Here is a 13,780-nt window from a genome sequence, read left to right on the forward strand (position 1 = left end):
AAAGTTGTGCCTAATTTTGTTCAACGGCTTAGTTTCCTTATGTTAGGAGAATCTGAGCTGGTTTAACTATTGCCTGCAGCACAATGCTAACTTCACCCTTAGGAAGGGTGAACAGAGGTACAGAGCTGCTGCCAGTGAAAAGCAGTAATTTCCTCTCTGGCTGATAGAAGAGCTGTTGAAGACTATGCTCCACGAAGATGAACAAAAGTCATGTCAGCACTACCTCTTAAGTTTTCATCCTCCTTTGAGTTACTTTATGATCTGCAATTTGGGCTTTACTGTTCCAGAGAATGGATTGCTGCACAGTGCCTTTTTTGAACAGGGACATTCCTGTACTTAGTTTTCCAGAAAGAGCTGAGGTTTTGACTGCATTTCTTTGAGTATATGTTTGTACTGGATCCAGTCCACATAACCAGTCATACTTGAACAGACAGAAATGGGGCATAAATGAGTTTCCATTTACTTGAGAGAGACATTGTGAGCATCTACAGAATATGGGTGTGAAATGGCAGCAGGGCCTAGCAGAAGTGTGTGTGTATGATCACATTACTAATGGCAGATATCAGTCTGTGCTGACACTCTTCTAACTGAGGTAGAAATGTGGGACTTCTGTGAATGTGATTATGTAATGGTAAATTTGTATTGATCCCCTGAGAAAAGAGGAAAAACAGCTAATAAAGAATGGGCTGATAACAGAGAAGCAACAGCCTAATGCTACTGAAAAATACCATATCAGACATTGATAAATGACTTCAGCTGTCTGAAGAAAGCTTAGATATATGAAATGTATGTTAATGTTCCCTTATTTCCTTTTGAAGGATCGACGCTTTAATGATGAGATTGACAAACTGACTGGATACAAGACAAAGTCACTCTTGTGCATGCCCATAAGAAACAGTGATGGAGAGATTATTGGTGTTGCCCAAGCAATAAATAAGACTCCAGGAGGTGCCCCTTTTTCTGATGATGATGAAAAGGTAAGGTTACCTTTACTTTTGCATGCTTTCTAATTTTTTTCTCTAATTCAGTAGACTTGTCTTTACTTACTTAAATTAGTAAATAGAACATGATTTGTGTTATGCACTTCTGGAAGTGCATAACAAAGTGTACAATTTTGTTGTTTACAATAGAAAATTAAATAGAAATAAGAAAGAAAAAATAAAATAGAAAATCTGTTCTCTAAATGTCTGAGTTCCTCTGTTAATCTTATGCAGACCTTTTTTTGTAGTAGACCTTAGTAGGAAGTCTTTTTTATTTTTGAAAACTTCACCTGTAAGAATTAGTTTGGGGGGAAATTATCACAGAGATACTCCTAAGTTTGCTGACTCTAAAAATCGAGATCTTCTTTTAGTACTTTCCATGGGATAAATGCCTGTAGCATATGCAAAAGAAATTTTATTTTAGAGGAAATTATGCATATACAAATCTGTTATTCCAAAACATTTGAGACTTGCCAATACTTAAAGAAAAAGAGGATGGGAAGGAACACCAGGTATGTGTATCTCAGGTGGAATTTGGGGAGTAAAGTAAGCTCAAAAGGCAGGAAAGTAGAAGTATCTGCAAAGAAGGAACTTGAATTAAAGACAGGGGGAAATAGGAAATGCTGCTGATGAAGGCAAATGTATTCAGCTGACCTCGGAGGGAAAATGTGCAGGAAGCCAAAATGTGACTGGGGAAGAGAATGGCAGAGGGCAGCAAACTGGGGACAAACAGAACTGCAACTCTTTCAGCCCAGGAGAGAGAAATGGAATCTCCTTTAAGCACATAATAGGGAGCTACTCTACTGTATTGAAATAGTGTTGAATCTCATTTTTGTGGAAGTGTAGTTAGAAGCAGACTTTTCCTCCAAAAAGCTCTTTATCTTGATTCAAATGCAGTTAATGTTATGCACCCTTTTTAAAAAAAATAAAAATAATTAACTTTTGGTTTTTATTTCTGCAAGGTGTTTGTGTAACCGATTTAGCATAGTGATTTAGATTGAATTAACTAACTTTAAATATAGCTCTCAATTTTCAGATGGTACTTTATCTGAAGTTATCCAGTACTTCTTAAATTCCTTCTTTAGAAGCTATCTAAACTTGTGTAACCATAGGCTACTTCTGAGTTACTTTTGATTCTTGAGAATCCTGGATGTTGAATATTGATTTATTAGCAATGTATGGAAATTAAACCTTCCCTGAATAGGGGTTTTCAGCACTTCTTTTTGTTAGTACTGTCCTTGTAAAGGGAATTTTATTTAAAATACAGCTTTTAATATGGATCCTATATTTGATTATTATACATTCAACCAGCAAAACAACTGTGTATATTTGAATTGTGTATTACCTAAATATTCTAATGTATGAGTATCTGATGCTAATGCTGAGGCATTTGCTCCCATTCAGTGACTACCAAATATTTTCTAAAAATCAGCAAATTGCCCATACTGTGTCGTCTTTATTTTGTTCTTAGTAATTTAGATCACTCTTAGAGTTATAAGCCTGTATGTTAGAACTCTTCAAGAATACATTGAATGGGTTCTGACATGTATATTTTATGGAGAAGTAAATGTGAATATAAGCATCATTTTGCCCTGTAATAGATCTTGGATTTAATGAGGCCTGGCAGTCCAAGTGCTGTTATTTCAAAACTCATGCTTTTAAGTTTTTTTGCTCAGTGGGTAACATAGAAAGCATGATATGCCTCTGGGAAGCAAGAGAGCACATACTTTCAGGAGAACTGTCTTGCAGGATTAGCAGGGATTTTTAACCATAATATCAACAAAGACGTTTGTGAGGAAAGGAGGCAGGTGAAAACTGAGAAACCCTCTTCAGAGTAAGAAAAGAAAACTTTGGAAGCCTGGGTATTGAGGTGGCTTGTGAAGAAAAGTCTGATGAGTAGCTGGCAAAAGACCTATATGCAGCTTTATGTTGATGTTACAGTTTCTGACAATCAGCAACTTCAGAATGGTTAGAAAATGAAAATGTAAATTAGCAGTCTTTTTCCTACCCCCAAAAACCTCTCAGAGAAATATAAGTATCATTTGAGTCTGACTTTTGTTTGCAAGTGTCATTCCTCTCTTAGTATTGTGTGAAGCAATTAAAATAATCTGTTGGAGTTTTTTTATAAAATGATAAGACTGTATTGTCTAATGAAATGTCTCTTGGCAGCACTGCTGTCTCGAGTCAATAAGAAACAAAGACTTATGTTTTCAATTAGAATTAAGTAGATGCTAGCATCATTTTTATGTACTCTTAGTTGTTTTCAGGAATTTAATAGCAAATAAAATATTTAAGGTTTGAGGAGTTTTTAATGCTCTCAAGCTGTAACCAAGTTTATATTTTGCAGTATGTAAAATGGAGTATTATATTTCAGAGTTCTTCTGGTTTTGTTTTTCGTGGCAAATTCTCAGGGTTTTCTTTTACATATCTGACCACAGTGTTAAAAGCACAGCACTAAGAACAAATAGAAGTGAATTTTCCACATTTAATATTGTTTCCCACTGCCAAATTTCTTTTCTCCTTTTAGTGTTAGGGATGTTTTAGCCAATTCATTGTTTAAGTGCAGAATTAGATGACAGCCACAGGCATGAGAGAAAGATGCTCAGTGTCACAATGTATTTTGTCACCCCAGCATCAGTGGCTCAGTTGAACAAACTGATTTTGGAGATCTTCAGTTTGATACAAACAATATTGGAATCCCTTATTACACATAATAGTCATCACTATTACATTATGTTGTGTAATTGGTAACTTTTCGGAAAAATAGCACTTTTAATGTATTTTGCAAATGAAGAGACCTGTTCATTTGCACAAAGAGTAGAGAGATAAAAGTCCTGAACCCTTGGAAAGAACTATGCACCCAACATGCATTCCTTGGACTGGGCTGAAGATTCACTGAAGGGTATGTGCTGTTTGCTGGTGAGTCATACATGTTCCAGGACTGCTGAGAAAAGCCTAACAAGACTTTGACAGTCTGTGGTTTCGATTATTGTCTGCCCTTTAGAGTCTTCTGAAACTCAGTGCCAGAACAAATCTAGTCCTCCATCAGAGAGGCTTAACAAACAGCAACAGGAGCTCCGTGGTCACTTAAATTGGCATCCTGTTCTCTCTGCCTCTGACATCCTCCTCCTCTGAGAGAAGTGAATTGACTGCAGGGAAAGTACCCAGGGCTGCCATCTCGAGTTAAACCCTGCTGGCTTTGCAGTAGTCTGAATGCAGTGAGACCTGGGAGGGGGAAGTAAAAACTGGATTTGTTGTCTGTGCTCTGTGGGTAGTTTTATTAAGTATATATGTCTATAGAGTACAGGATTTATCTGATGTGCATTTGGTTTGTGGGAGCTTGCAGATAAATGTTCCCATGCTGCAACATCTTATTTCTCACATTCCTAATAGCAGCCTTGTGATTCTGAATTTTCCAATTTATTGTGCTCTTCTTGGTCCATATTCATTAAAGCTTAAATATATCCTACATCAGGTCTACCATAGTGATGAATGATTTCCAGGGATTTTGCTGTACCTGCTAATTCATTTTCTGTGAGTTTTTGCATGATGAGCTTACAATCATGCTGGCAGATAGCAATTTTAAAGTCAGTAAGGACCATTCCTTCATCTTAGGGAAGTAATCAACTGTAAATAAAACTACTAGGAAAGGAAGTGATCCAGAACAGGCAAGCATCTCTTCCTTGCTGTGAAAATGATAACTCCAGCTCTATGAATGTGTGGAATTTACAAAAAAAAAAAAAAGTCACCTGAAAATAATTGATGGATCTACTACAAAGGAACAAATGAGAAACAAATTAGGTAAAGAAATTTTTTTGTATGTTCCATGTATGGCAGTATGTGTCAACCTCCTGCTAATACCTGCCTTGGTTCTCTCACTTGGCAGTGACACTCCAAAATCTATTATTTAAAAATGGCATACTCCTCAAAGGTATCATGTGGCCCATATGTCACATATCTCCCAGTGCAAGAGACAAATTTCCTGAAAGAAGACTGAAAATAACGAAGACATTTGAAGGATGAAGGTGCTGAAGCACCACAGCTATGTGGGAAAACTCTAATGGTCTATTAGGCACACTTCTAGAAAATTACATGCTGCACAAACCTAAATTAAAATAAATCACAGTAACTGAACTGTCTTGCTGAGGGAGTTTAAAGCAATTTGCCACTAGGATATTTGCTTTATCAAGGCAGCTTAACACCACTGGTTTGCAACCAACAGCACAAAATGACTGCCATGACAGACATTGGCACGGACTTCTTTCAGTCTTGCATACATTCAGTCACACTTTCAAGTTAAGCTGGAAGTCTAGATTACTTTTTAATTACAGAACTTGAAACATACTCAAAACTTAAAAACCTCCCTATATCAGTACTTCTGTTTTGAGACTGGTGGTTAATATTTGAATTGGGCATCTTTATCTCTGAGGTATGGAAACCTGCCTAAGATGTGTTGCAGGGATATTTCAGTGAACCATATATTTTTCCAAATATAAATGTGTATTTTCCTAGACTTGTGGGATGCTTTGTTTCTGTGTATTTATGGTACATTTTACACTAAATTCTTGATACTTGCTTGATGCCTCCAGATGTCATCATAAAAGAAACAAACAAATGGTCAGATTTGGTGTCAGGAAGGGCTTCCTCTATAGAACAGCTCAAGAAAAATTGTGATGGGTTTTTTTGTGGGGACTGGAGTTTTGTTCTTACCTTCCTTACTCTATTATACAAGACATGTGGATTCTTCCTGCTATTGCCAGTGGGAATCTGAACCTGTTGGTTCTTCCCATATTGCCTGTGCTTGTATCTTCTTAATTAATATGGAGAGACTTGAATAAATAAGAGCTCTTATCTGTAAGCCTTGATTGTCATTTGGCTAATATTTGTAGTATTTGACTCAGAGCTCACTAAACTAGACTAAAGAATCTCTGCTGACTTAATGGGCTTTTTAAAATCAAACCTCTGTTCCTTTCTAACATAGGAACACTTAATTACTGCAGACCCCCAAGTCTATTTATGAAGCTTAAATTCATCCATGTCAGATCACTGAAAAGAGATTGGTTAAGGAGCAGTTTTGGCTCCTATTGCTTCCACTGGAGGACACAGGTTCACAGTCGACTATGCTGCTTTCCTTCATGCTTTTTTCAGTCACATTATCAAAAATTACTTTTACTAATTATATCCATCTTAGAAAAAAATCCAGAGGAGTGATGAGGATAACTCATATATTCAGAGACATGAATTATGAAGCATTCAGTAGTACCTTCAGACTAAATCTTATTAAGAGAAATGTTGGGTGTTCCTGCAGATTCTGAAGCACAGAAATAGCCCTGGAGCTTGTGTTCTGTTTTCTCCTCTCGTTAGTATTCACAAGGCACTGCAGCGGGAGAAAGGCGCCCAGATCTCTACTGGTCAAACACAACAACTTCTCAGGAAGACTGGTAATGCAGCCAAATGCCATGATCATGGAAGCCTTTGTGCAGCCATACTACATTATTCAATCAGAAGGGAATAAATTTTTCAACAGGAAGCCTAAAAGCTAAGAATTCTGCAGTTCTGATGGTAACTCTCAGACACCTTAGTAACTAGAAAGGGTGATGTTAATACATTTTTTTATTAATAGATTTTCCACTTCAAAGCTTGGAATACCAAAACAACAATAATACAAAGGCTCGGGAGGATCAGAATTTTGTTTTATACATCTGTCATAAAAAAAGAAAGAAAGCCTGCCGGTCTTGAAAGCTGTGATGTGTACTTGTGTTACAGTGTAACACCTAGGTACTGTCTATATAAGGAATTGATTAGAAAATCAGGTTTTATTGTTTGTGTGATGGTTTGTTTCAGGGTTTTTTTCTGGAGAAAACCCTGTACTTCCATTACCTAAGAAATAAAGTTTTTACTTTCAGCTGTCTTTCTTTTCTTGGCAAAACTCCCTTAAACCAAGTAAATTATTTTGATCAGATGGCTTATTAGAAAAATCTTGTTTGCTTGAAGTGAAATCTGCACTGGGGGCTTGTTACAGAAGCATGTAAGAGGAAACCTTTGTGGTCAACAGCTGGTGAAACCTTTATTTCTGACAGTTACTGGAGATGTGCCCTGTGGGCTGGATGGGAGGACTTGGTCCCTAGTGAAGTGTTTTCTGAACTTCTGTCAGTCTATTCAGTTCTCCCTAGATGTTCTTCATAATAACTTCAAGGCTTGATATACTTTTAGAAAATAGCATTTTGCATCTCCTGTGAATTGCCTATCTTTCCCGAAGCAGAATGAAATGTTCATACAGCAGTTCCTGCCATCAAAAGTATTTCCCCCTGGAATAGTGATGCAGAGCCTATCTGTAGCTATAGGTTACATGATGAGATACTGGAAACTTCTTAGCAAATAATTTTGCTAAAAATTAAGTCAACCTCTGACCTTCAGCAAGTTAATACAGGCTTAATAAGAAACTGTAATTAAAAAAGAATTGTTGTTCTAGCACTGATTCACAGTATCCCCTTGAGTGAATCACTTTACAGTGATCTCTCTCCTGAATCTTCCTAATTCTACAAATGGCATTAGGTTGTTCCATATGTGCTATTAGGTTTTCAATTTTAAGTATTCTTACTTTATTATAAGGAAACTATTTTCCTTTTTTTGACTCAGTCTGAGCTTTTGAAGCCTTGTTGACTACTTGCTTTGCATGTAGCATCCCTTATTCAAACAGATGTGTTAAAAAACACCAAAACAATTTTTAAAAAATCCATTTCAGCAGTTTGTTTAATAGTTCCAGCTTTGCATATAGTATTTCACATCTCTGTCCTGGCTTTACCTATAGTCTTTCTCCCTCCCATGAAAATTGTGCCACCCTGCTGTCTTTGGTTTGCAAAAGTGTAGCTGCTCTTTAACTGGCAAACTCCTGACTGTACATTAGAAGGAATTCAGCCCTCATCTATGCTATCTTAGCAATTGTCCACCTGAGAAATTCCTGTCTGCATCCCAGCAACTGGAGTATGTAAGCAGCAACATAGCTGTAATGCCTGTTAGGAGCATACAGCAATGTGTCTCCCCTATATCTGGGAAATGGCTGTTTAAATCTGTGGCCACAAATGAATAAAACTCTTGTCCTTGTCTTTCATGGGACCTTTCTCTGTCAGCAGCTGAAAGCAATTGCCTGGAATGAGGCAACCATGGGATGGTATTTCTCTCATATAGCCCAACAGTTTACAGCACTTTGCAAGTCAGGACCAGACATGGTATCTGTGTATTTAATACCACCCGAGGGATTTTTTGCTTAGGAATTTATTCTGGCATTTCTTGAAGCAGGAAAAGTTACAAATTTCACAATATCCTGCACATTGTATGAAGAACTTCCATGTGACTTTAATTAATTTAATATTATTCCTTCTTGTTTTGCTTTTAGTGAACAGAGTGAAAAGTCATTCCCTATTCATTTTCATCCCAGTTGTTGTGCCCTAAAAATCTTCACCAGTTCCCACCTGGTGCAGCAGTTTTTTCTGTAGTCATCTGTTTGCTTTGGCAGGAGGGGTGCCTGCTCCCTAAAACCCCTGGTCAGTGCCTCTTCACTGCTCTTACTGTTGGTACTTTTCATGTCTGGAAAAGCAGAAGACGTTTGAACCAATTTTTGTACACTTGAGCCTGATAAAACATCAACTGCACTTTTCTTAGCATTTTAAAACTATCTTTAAGTTATGCCCAGAACTGTTTTTGAAAGCCTGGGCATGTCTTCATTGCTTCTTTTGACACCTTGCTGTCACTGCATTACCATGAAAATTTTTTTTCTTTGTCCCTTAACTAGCTAGTTCATTTTGCTGATTGTTAGTTTTAGCAAAAACTGTGTCTTTTCATATGAAAGATTCTTTTCATATGAATAGCTCCCTGAATCACTGAGAATGCCGTGTTTTTAATTCAAGAAACCCCAACCTACAAAAAAGCATGAAAAACATGGGTTACCAGTAAAATTAGTCAACAAGATTAAGAGTTACTGGGCAGCCAGATTACATGTTCTAGACTGGAGCTTACTCAAATTATGAAGGCTGAAGTAATTTAACCATTAATGATAATAATTTGGCATCTCTTGCATAGCTGGCAAGAACTAAACTAGGGTTAAAACAATTTTATGATGATTTTTGTGCTTGAAATGTTGGAGCTGTAAAAGAATTGAGCCACATTGTTCATAACAGTGAATGGTGGTCAGAAATTTCATGCAGTGAATTATTCAGTGCACTTCAGGTAACCCTTAACAGGATTATTGAACTGTACTTAGAAAAATGTTTCCTGTGAACAGCGTGGTGAGAGAGGTGGGGCACGAGGAAGAATGCTTCATTTAACAGTGCTTTGTGAAAGCTCTGAGTAGGACCCTTAATTGTTAATTTGGTCTCTGGGAAACCTTATTACTTAGAATAATTATCAAAATACATTTTTAGTGAAACAAAACAATATTTATATTGACAGCTATTAAAGCTAAGGTCTTTGGACTAAATTTGACATAGATTTAACCTTAATATTAATTTGCCGGCAACTTGCTGTCCCTGTGATAGAATGGGTAAAAACAAACCTTGTTCTTTTCTGGTTTTTTGGGGTGGGTTTGTGTTGAGTTTTGGGGTTTTTTTGTACGAAAAAGCTTTTGCTGTATGAAAACAGACTGGCATTTTGCAAAGCTGGTGTCATGGTTACAAAGCAAATTCATTGATAATAGCTCTCCAGAGTTGTGGCATGATTTTAGTGCCAAGCAGCGATGGGCTTGTGGACATCCAAGAGCTGAGGATGTCCTAGGTGCCATGTGGTGAGAGTCAGTGGGATATCTTACAGGACAGCAGGGCCACATGTTGTGGTCTGAGCTGGAGCAGCCCTGCAGTCTTGCCCCACTGAGCAGAACAGCTGTGAATATGGAACTGCTCCCTACTGAGGAGAGGAGGCTTTGAAAGGAGGAAGCTTGCCAAGACATGTTACCATAAACACAAACTGAATTTTCTTTTTCTGTCACCCCAAGTAGAAAATATAGCTAGTGGGGGCCTTTGTATTTCCTTCTGTGCTTGAATCCCAAAGGCTGGTAATCTGCTCTAACCTAGCGTTTCAGGGCTTCTTCAACTCAAATTGTAAAGTCATGAGCTTTTAATCCTGAACGTCCAGAAATTTTGACTTTCAGTGGTGGCAAAGTTTGTTGCTACCCTACTGGGCATGCACAGCAGCTGAAATGTCACCTCTATAATACAGCTGTTTCAAGGGTAAACTCTGATCCCTAGTCTCTTAAACAATATCAAATAATTCTGAATGTCAAGAAGTTGGTAAAATTAGAGCAGTGAAGATGTGGATGACTTACAAAAGCTGAAGTCTGCCTGCAGAAGTATTAAACCAGCAGACTGAGGAGAAGCTTCTCACTAACAAATTAGAGCAACTGCATTTAACCTACATTTTGGAAAAACATACATGTTTTTATAGAGACTGTAGTTTGGCCTATAAGTGGAGAAATTACTTCTAGTTTTGTGTGATTTCATTAACATCTGACCACTGGGTGATGAACTCAGTAGTTTCTGCCAGACCAAGCAGTTCATATAGAAATGGAAAGCATTTTATTTTTCTGAATTGGATTTTGGAAATCACTGCACATAGGAAGCAGAGGCCATTCCAGTGGGATATGAAAAGCCACCATAAAAGCCTAGGGGAATGAGCTTGAGCATTTTATGTGTTCATCTATCAGTTTGAATTTGTTGCATTAATGATTGCTTTTGGAAGAATAAAGAGGTTGGGGTTGTTGGTTGGTTGGGGTTTTTTCCCCCCCTCAACCTATTACAGCTTTTAACATTCTTTAAAAATTAAAATTATAATTTAAAAATTAAATTCCATTCTCAGAGTAGGAATGGTGAGGAACTTATTTGATAAGCCTCTGCGTATAAGGAGGATTCAATGAAATGAATATGAAAATGAGTTCCACTGAGTAAGTACTCTGTGATCATGTTCCTCACTGATGTCATACTTCAGTAGTATGTCCTGAATATTAAAACAAAATACTTCAATTATTGTTTCATCAGGTACTTAGACTTTCTTTTAATGAAAACTGAACTAGAGATGAATAATCAGAATTGATTCTAATTTAATTTTATTATAATATGCATGGCCTTCTGTTTTGCATCTGCTGTCAGTTTTGTGGATTTTATTAGAATAGATACGTCAAGTCAGATACTAAGATCTATTTTTGCTTATATAAAAAGATTAAATGTTTGATGCTTGTAGTAGAATGTGATGTTGGAGCAGGAAGCATCTAACTGTTAAAACAGTATCTCATGAATATTTTTAAACAGAACCTGCTTTTTTGGCATAGTTGCTGTACTTCTGATGGGAAGTTACAGTGAGACTTTATATAAATATAATTGGGAGCACTTGAATATAACTGTGAATCATGAAAGTGAATATCAGGAACAATAACCGGAACATTGTGTATCTGGATGTATCTTTTACAATGGCAGAGTTACAACAGCAGAACTGTGTTAGGTTTTTTGCTTTAATGGAATTATTTTGCATTTCCTTTTCTCTCAATATTTTTATTTTGTGAGTTGATTCTGCTTTTCTTGGAAGAGAGAGGTCTCTGAAGCAGCTGCTGCGAGTATCCACTGCCATGTTTAATGGCATGCTTATAATTCTCCTGTTAGTATGGCAGTGGGATTACTAAATTAATACTCAAATCTGTGGTCTTGTGATTGTACTTTTGCAGTAACCAAAGCTGCATGCTGATACTTTCATTTGTCGCAGAAAAAAACCCACCAAACAACAGGAACGGGCTGATTGTTAAATAGCATTTAGAAGCACAAGCAGGGATACAGAAACTGTTACCTCTTCAAGAGTGGTTTTTGCAGCAGGGAGAGAGGAAGTGGAGGCAGGAATGGACAGGGCTGAGGGAGTGAAAAGCTGTGGCACACCCAGGCTGAGGACACAGCCCAAGTGACGGAAAGCATCCTGCGCTCTAGTGCTTGAGGCTTGCACTCGTGTGCTACCAGAAAAGGGTCTCACCCCCTCTAGTGGCTTGCTTTCCTCTCTGGTGATGATAATACTACAAACTTAAGTGAGCATGTATAGCTAGAGTACGGGCTCCCAAAGATAAGGGGTGACTCTCCTATAGCTTCATGTTTCTGCTATTTGTGGTACACTTAGCACGGCAGCATGTTTTGTAAGTGTTAATTAAGCATAAACCGAGTTAGCCACCATCCTTGTGGTGGCTCTGCGCTTTGCGGCTGACTCCGTGTGAGTGCGGGCCAGCTTCAGGCCGGCCCGGCTCCGACACCCCCGTTCGCAGCTGTCCCGCCGCGCCCGCTCTCTGCCCCTCAGCCGCGGGGCCGCGCCCGGCGCTGTCCCCGCCGCACAGCGCCACCCAGCGGGTGCCGGGCGCCACGGCAGCAGCCGCCGCCTCGGGCTTCCCGTCCCTTTTATTACCTCAAAGTCCTGCTGAACCTCACCAACTCGTACTTCTGATTCTAACACCTGCCTACGAGAGGCTTCTCATGTCTGCCTTAAATGCTGAACGAACGATGTTTGCTGTTTCTTTGTCCTGGCTTTGCTGTGTAGCCTCAGACCTTGTTTGCCTCCCACTTTTCAGCTTTCCTCTGAGGCTGACAAGATGAAGAGACTTCAAGTGTGCTTCAGGTATCATCACTCAAAAACAGTCTTACGGCTACCTGATCTGAGAAATGGCTTGCATTCAATAGCTGTCTCCCTGTTTGTCCATAAAGTTATCCAGCATCTCTGCATGTATTGGTGCTTCAATACAGCAATATCATCAATGATTAAAAATTGAACAACATTTCCTTTTGACAGATGCTGAAAGTGGCTGAACATTTTCTGACAGAGTATTTTTTCAGTGGCTTATAGCTTCATCACATTTTAGATGTTTAAGGTGAATGCATTTTTTCCTCAGTAAGAAACTTCTTTGAATTTTTCCTATTTTCTTTTAGTCTATTTAATTTTTTTTTCTTAAACTGTTTTTGAAAATATTTTCTTTGACAAGCTATTGCACATTGGTCACTGGCAGAGCTGAGAAAGAAACCACAACTGACTGTTTACTTCTATGTGTCCTGGCTACTGGGCCTAATCTTCTCTTCCATTTAAAAGAGAGAAAAAATTGTATGCTGACTATATTCTGAGCGAGATGGTGACATTGAAGACAGCATAACTGCAGCTATCATGAGGAAAAGTGAATTTTTGTTGAAATTGGTTAAAGGACATGAAGAACTCAGTGTAATTGTTGAGTAGACAGCGGAGTATTAGGAGACAAGTAAAGCTACTCTACCCAGGTGTTTAAGGACAGACCCTTGGAGCAGTGAAGATTGTGACCTGCCAGGTCAGTCTGGGGAGAGGGTATAAAGGCACTCCAGGCTTTTAGGCTGCATTTGTTTGCAGTTCCTGTTGCAGAACAGCAGGAATATGCCCTGCAGTGCTTGTGGGGCCCCGTGTGCTGCTCTGCACAAGTGGCACTGCTCAGCCACCAGTGAGACCATGGGACACTGCTGGTGGTCACAGCAGAGACTGCCTGCCAGCCACATGCACGAAAGCAGATAAAATCAGAAATACTCCTGTGCTCTGGAGCCTCCTTTCCCCTATCAATATGGATTTGGTTTTTGGCTTTCCATGAATCTGCACAGGGGTAAAAGTGGATAGATGGGGAGGAAGGAGCAGCAGTGCCAGTGCCAGAAAAGGCTACTTGTTAGACCAGCAGCTGTGAGAAACAGGAGACTGGAAAAGTGGGTGTAGGGGGGTTTTTGGGTTTTTTTTTCCCCCAGTGGTTTGGTGGAGGAAGGGTTGAGTTTTTTCGTTAG

The 13,780-nt window shown here is 38.7% G+C and overlaps 1 protein-coding gene across 1 annotated transcript in view; it reads left to right on the top strand.

Annotated features, from left to right (window-relative positions):
- Positions 1-13,780, top strand: part of PDE11A (phosphodiesterase 11A) — a 105,823-nt gene that overhangs the window by 11,760 nt on the left and 80,283 nt on the right. The window contains exon 2 of the mRNA XM_036386859.2: positions 819-977. Within this exon, the coding sequence (XP_036242752.1) occupies positions 819-977 (159 nt within the window). The remainder of the gene's footprint in view (positions 1-818; positions 978-13,780) is intronic.

Source organism: Molothrus ater, chromosome 7 (assembly GCF_012460135.2).
Source record: "Molothrus ater isolate BHLD 08-10-18 breed brown headed cowbird chromosome 7, BPBGC_Mater_1.1, whole genome shotgun sequence".
Classification (NCBI taxonomy): domain Eukaryota; kingdom Metazoa; phylum Chordata; class Aves; order Passeriformes; family Icteridae; genus Molothrus; species Molothrus ater.